The sequence below is a fragment of the Stegastes partitus genome, unplaced genomic scaffold (genome assembly GCF_000690725.1).
Source record: "Stegastes partitus isolate 25-593 unplaced genomic scaffold, Stegastes_partitus-1.0.2 Scaffold385, whole genome shotgun sequence".
Taxonomy (NCBI): Eukaryota; Metazoa; Chordata; class Actinopteri; family Pomacentridae; genus Stegastes; species Stegastes partitus.
Window position 1 is genome coordinate 266,376 of NW_007578116.1, and position 6,318 is coordinate 272,693.

The following is a 6,318-nucleotide window of genomic DNA, read 5'->3' on the forward strand; positions in this document are numbered from 1 at the left end:
TCAGGGAGACGTCCAGCTCCCGTGCGTCTTCATGGTAACTGGTAACGCATCATGGTAACTCCGTAAAAACAGATTTTAGTGACAGATGTAGGATGGTTTGTATGTTTTATTCCCCAGTGCCCCTCTTGTTCCTCTTTTGCTCTCTCGTGGGCATATAGAGATATTTATATATTATAAAAATAACGGCTGTTGACATTGCTGGCTACTCTGAAAAAAAGGCACTTAATTGAAATATCTGAGAATGGCCTCTCCTCCAAAGTGATTTGGGGGGGAAACATTGTTGTGACTGTAATATAATATTTTTATTTTATATCATGCTGCTTTTTCAAGTTAATCTTTTAATATTGGATTTGGGTGATTTTGTTTTTGAGGGTGGCAAAGTGAACATGTTGACTTTGTGTTTTGTTTTGTTTTGTTTTTTCTCTCCGTGGGTTAGAGATGCTAAAACCGGTAAGATTTTTCCAAGACTTCGAGGTAATCCGGCTTGGTTTGAAGTTTGGCCCTTAACTCGAGGTAATCGCTTTGGGACGGGTCGGGGTAGCAGCCTTTCCCCGCCGTGAAAAGCAATGTCTCTTTCAGCCGTGCATCCTGCTGCAAATCCGGATACTGCATGCCTGGTGGGTGCGCATGCGCCACATGCATGTCCTTTAGTTTGGGCACTGTCCCATACAAACAGTCTACAAAACCCACGGTTGGCGTGGGCCTCTGACTGTCAATCACTGTAGGGCAGAGCCCTCCATTCTCATGAAACCCTGCCATGTCAGCTGTGGTGTGGTTGACTGTGACGATGGTGTTGAGCTGAGAGTTGGAGACAGCCAGGGTCCACTCTCTTTCTTTCTCTAACAAGGTTCTGTAGTTACTGTTGCTACTGCTTCCATTGTCTTTCTTCTCTGAAAACTGTGCTCGCTCCTCCTCTGCTATCTCCCCCTCTCTGGGCTTATAGATGGGGTTGTTACACATCTGAGTCACAGGGTGGGGGATGTAATCATAAACGTGGCCATGAGCATGTGTGTGACTGGCGTGAGTGTGTGTGTGCATACTGGGCGTCGGTTTCTCTGGCGTGCCAGTGTTCCCAGCACTGCTTTGCCTTGGTGGGTCCTCAAAAATCCTGCATTGCATTTGGATCCCTGTCAGATCGACCTCGGAACGTTTCCGGAAGGGCAGCTTCTTCCTGCGACGCAGAACAAAGGCAAAAAGCCCGGCAGCCACAAACACAGCAGAGATGAAGAGGATGAGGAGGCTGAGGATGAGGACAGACAGTGGGACAGCCCCTCTCCCACCTGCCTCCCCCATGTCAGAGCTCCCTGTGGTGAGGTCATCTCCACCGGGCAGAGCCGGGGAGGGGCCTGAAGAATACTTAAGCTCAGGACAGATGACCTCAACCTCAAGTGAACGCAGGTCCTTCCCAAAAGCGAACTCAGGTGTCTTGCAGATGACATCTCCAACTACAATGACTGAGGAGAGCTTTTCCAGCCACTGTTTGAGGGGGATGATATCGCAGGAGCAGTCCCAGGGGTTCTGATGGAGATCAATCTGGACGATGGAATGCAGATGCTCCAGGACGCCGCGCACAGGCATCGAGAGGAAGTAATTGTTGCGCAGGTTGAGACGTGCAAGGTTGGTGCCAGCAAAGGCATCAGTGGGGAGGGAGCGTAACAGGTTGTCATTAAGGAAAACCAGCTGGAGGTTGGGCATTAGGGAGAAGGAGTTAGGTTGTATCTCACGAATTACATTATACTCAAAGTAAAGATAACTCAACATTTGAAGCCCCCGAAACATCCCGGGGGTGAGTCTCTCAATGTCATTCCCATTGAGATATAAACTTTTCAAGTTTGGTAGGTTGATAAAGGCGCCCTCCTGGACGTAGGATATCCGATTGTTCCCTAAATGTAATAAATCCAAACTTGAGAAGTTCCAGAAATCGGAACGGTAGATTTTCTGTATTAGGTTCCCACTGAGATACAATTTCTTGGCATTGAGGGGCCGTGGCAAAAGCTCTGAAATGTTGTGAAAGCCTTTCTCTTTACAGTTCACTGTTAACCCTAGGTCATTGATGTGGAGGTTGCAAATACATCCAGCTGGACAAATTATTGGAATGGGGGGCCTTGTTTGGTAACCAGCAATAGGGGGCTGGTTGATGCCCGGGTAGATGCTACGAGGGGTTGGGGGGTTCTTTGTGGGCCGAGGTCTTTTGGTGGGCTTGACAACTCTTTCCTTATATTCCACAGAAGAGGCTGTGTTGTGAAAGGAGGAGAGCATGGAGGAAGGTTTAGTAGGCCATGTGTTCTCATTGCTGAACGGAACCCGGGGAATTCCCAGCTTGGCCTCAATCTCTGCATCGGAGAGCAGAGGACAGAGCTCACTGCGCTTGATTTCCCGCAAGTCTTTCCCATGTAAGTGGAATGGGTACTCACATGTGATCTCACCTACCAACGCTGTGTAAGGGATTCTCTCCAGCCACGTTTTTAACTGGACAATCTCACACACACAGTTCCAGGGATTCTCCTCCAGCTGGATTTCCATCAAGCTCCTCCCCACATACTCCAGCGTGCCCTTATACGGCAAAGTCTTTAGTCTGTTTCCTCTCAAGTCCAGATGTGTGAGCGATACAGACCGAAAAAGATAATTTGGGAGCACTGGGATCAGATTGTCATTTAATATGAGCACTCTCAACTTGTGAAGGTGCCTGAATGCACCACTTTCAATCCTTTTGATAACATTGTAGTCTGCCTGGAGATACTCTAAACTGTCCAACCCCAGGAAAGTGTCGTTCCGGAAAACTTCTAGTTTGTTTTCATGCAGAAACAGCCGTTTGAGTATTCCTAAGCCATTGAACGCTCCAGCGTGGATATCTTGCAAGGCGTTATTACCCAGATTAATGGATATGGCATTGTTAAGATGGAGGAAGCTGTTAAAGTAAAGCTTCCTCATGGAGTTTCTCTGCAGGTTGAGCTTGAAGGGCCGGCTCCATATCTGGGAGATCTGGCTGACATTTGTAAATCCTTTACTGTCACAGTGGACGTGGAAGATGCCCTCTTTGACCTCACAGTAGCAGGGCTCGAAGCAGGGCTCGTCAATCTCCTCGGAGTCCTCTAGTAGTGGGATCGGGGTGGTCCATCCTAAGGCTATGGTGCTCAGCAAGGTAACCCACAGCATCCTCGCTGACACCAAGGGGATGAAGTCTTGGCTCCAGGGACAGAGCCACTTCACAGCACTGCAACAGAGAACAGAAGGAGAGAGAGAGTAGAGGGGAGGTTCGGGGAGGGAGGGAGGAAATGGGGGGAGTGATTACACACAGGTACACACACACACACACACACACACACACCCTCACAAAGTGAAGTTTGAGGTGAAAGAGGCAGGCAGAGAGGAGGGAGAAGAGAAAAGGAGAGGAAGGATGCATTAGTTTCAGTAGAATGGAATGCAGCTTTGAAATGAATACCAATGAATAATAGAATGACGTTGGAGACTACTTTGGATTCTGCAATAACGCTGGGTATTTCAAACAAAATATAAGACGGGCACCCTTGGATGAATATGATACCCAACAACACAAACAAATCTCCACACTCAGACAGTTAACTCCACTATATAGGCGGACATGCCATTTATTACGCGGCAGATATGCTGGTAAGGTCGCAATAAATCACCTTAGAGATGCTTATCGCCGTGAATAAAGGAAGGCAACAGTAGGCGGGTGAGGTTAGTGGTGAGGAGACGCTGTCTCCCCGCTGTATTTATTACATAACAGGGACCTCAATCCCTCTTTCGGTAAATGAAGAGTCCAAAAAAAAAAGCGTGGTGGAAATTAGAGTTGGTGCGTCGAAGCTGTGACACGGACAGAGGACGGGGACAGAAGAGGTGTCAGCTTGATGTCCATTAGTGGGTCAAAATGGAGATGGTTGAGAGACTTACTCATCACCTTCCTCGTTAAAACTATTAAAACATATTAATGGACATCAGTTTGTGACTCGTGTAAATGTGACAAAACAAATATGTGGGCCTACATATTATGTAAACATCGCCAGTAGTCCTACAGGTAATGCAAGGCCTGAATGTACCAATGTAAAGATGTCAGATACATGCAGAAAACAAGTGTAAAAGGGGGGAAAAACAGTCCAATAAATCCAGTGATCCCGATGTGCAGAGCCCGAGCTATTTGCCATCGGTGTCGCCCCCCCCCAGCCTCCCCTCCTTGGGTTAAATGCCCCACATCAAAACCCACTGAATAGGGAAACTGTCGACTTATTCGTTGTAATTGAGCCTGTCATTTGCCCAGAATACAATCAATACAACTTCTTCTTGCTTTCCTGATTGCTGATGCCATTTGAGGATTAGAGGAGCAACGGCACAATTGAAAAGCGCAGTGGGCGAAGCTCCTGCTCCGAGAAGCGCAGTCATGAGGCAGCGTTTCAGTACATCCGAGTAGCCTAGAATAAAAATATCAGCATATGTAAAGGAATGAGCCTTGGGGAGGGAGTAATAATAATTCTAAGAATAAATAAAGAATGCTAAAGGTTGCTTTTTCATTTAAAATAGAAAGATAGGCTGATCGAAGATTCAGTATCTCCATGGTGTTATGTGCAAAATATCTCCCTCTCTCTCTCTCTCTCTCTCTCTCTCTCTCTCACACACACACACACACACACACACACACACACACAGACACGAATCTTCTCTGTAGGCTGTGACTTTTCATACGTGCACACAAACTGCTGTCCGTACGAACGAAAGGTGTTGAAAATCCAGAGTTGATGCGCTGGTACCGTCTGCCGGAGCAGAGCCGCTGTCCAGGGTGCTGAAACCAAAAGCCCAGCGCCAGGAAAAAAAGAGCGGAGGGTACCAAAAAATATATGTTGTAATCCCCAAAAAAGACGTGACAAACGCAGCATTATCACAAAAAAAAGTGTTAAAATTTTTTAAAAAATGAATCATCCCTGTACTCGATCTCCTTGCCGCGAAGTTCCCTGTTTTCATCTCCCTCTCCATGCGTAATCCTCCAGGATTGATCGATTCCGCTTCCATGTTGGAGATCAAAAAGCGCAGATGCGATTTCAAAAAAAAAAAAAAAAGTAATAACGACATTTAAAGGAATTGAAAACATTGCGTGCCGTGTTATATTCCCTCGGGGTGTATGGTTATACGTACTTAGTTTAGTGGGATTCCAACTTCACATATCCTCCTGCGATGTGTCCTGTTCTTGCCCGGTGCGTTCCGCTCACCGTCCGATGCCGGGCTGCGAGGGAAGAGAAACATGGGGGGGTTGACCGAGCCGTTATAGAAGAGGAACGGGAGGAGGGAGGGGGGGGGGACAGAAAGTGGGAGAGATGGAAAGAAGAGAGAGCAGCGGCGTTGAGGAAGGGAAAGACGGAGGGAGAGAGAGAGAGAGATGTGAATGAGCCACGGATGAATTAAAAGTGCTGTTCGCGATGAGTGGCGATTCCAACACATTAACAGATTTCAACCTTCAGTTTTTTACCAAAATAAGTTACTGAGAGATTGTGATATTTAATAAGTTCCAGTCTAATCAAAAAAACAAACAAAAAAGGGGTCGAGAATCCGGTTTTGATTTGCTGATTTTTTTTCCCTCTCCCTAAAATAACCTTGCTGTCAATACAGCGAAGAGAGCAGAGCGCTTAGTGAAATACATGCCAAGCATAATGCAGTAGCCTTCCGTCGTGACATTGGCACGAAAATGGTGAAAAAAGAACCGACGGCTATTGATCAGTCGACTGGATCCATCCGATCCGTTATCCCCGATATGCTTGTTGTCCTCTTTTTGAAGTCCATGGCTATGCAGGCACCAAAAAACACACACATCCGTGCACACATCCACATAAGATCCCCCCCGCCATATGATGCACATGCACAGTGAAACAGCCCATAACCACTCACCTTAGTTTCGCACTGCAATTGGAAAGCATCGGGAAAAAAGACCACTAGTTTGAATCTTGTTAGATCTCTCTCTTGCTCGTTCTCTCTTTCCCCCCTCTCTCTTTCTCTCTCTCTCCCTCTCCCTCGCTCTCTCTCTCTCTCTCTCTCTCTCTCTCTCTCTCTCTGTCTTCTTCTTCTTCTCTCACCCTCTCTCAGTGGCTGAGGCAAAAGAGAGGAGAGAGGAGAAATTAAGACGTGATAGGAATGCAATCTCTCCCACTCTCCGGTGACTCTCTCCCCCTCTTCTCGTCTCCGTTTTTTTTTCTTCTTCTCCAGAGCAGTTTGCTTAAAATGCAAGTCCTCGACTTGTGCCCGTCCACTTCCTCCTCTTCCACCCCTTTCCTCCTCCTCCTCCTCCTCCTCCTTCTCCTCCGCCGCCTCCCG

General features: G+C 47.2%; 1 protein-coding gene across 1 annotated transcript; it reads right to left on the minus strand.

Moving 5' to 3' along the window:
* Positions 1-441: 441 nt before the first annotated feature.
* On the minus strand, positions 442-5,194 carry slitrk3a (SLIT and NTRK-like family, member 3a). Its single transcript, XM_008285076.1, has 2 exons — positions 5,149-5,194; positions 442-3,214 (listed from the first exon to the last, which is right to left on the minus strand). Exon 2 carries the CDS (start codon positions 3,154-3,156, stop codon positions 442-444), a length of 2,715 nt encoding a protein of 904 aa, XP_008283298.1. The 5' UTR covers positions 3,157-3,214; positions 5,149-5,194.
* Positions 5,195-6,318: the final 1,124 nt, after the last annotated feature.

Coding starts and splice junctions, on each gene's coding strand:
- slitrk3a (XM_008285076.1), bottom strand. CDS start 3,156: ATGCTGTGGGTTACCTTGCTGAGCACCATAGCCTTAGGATGGACCACC.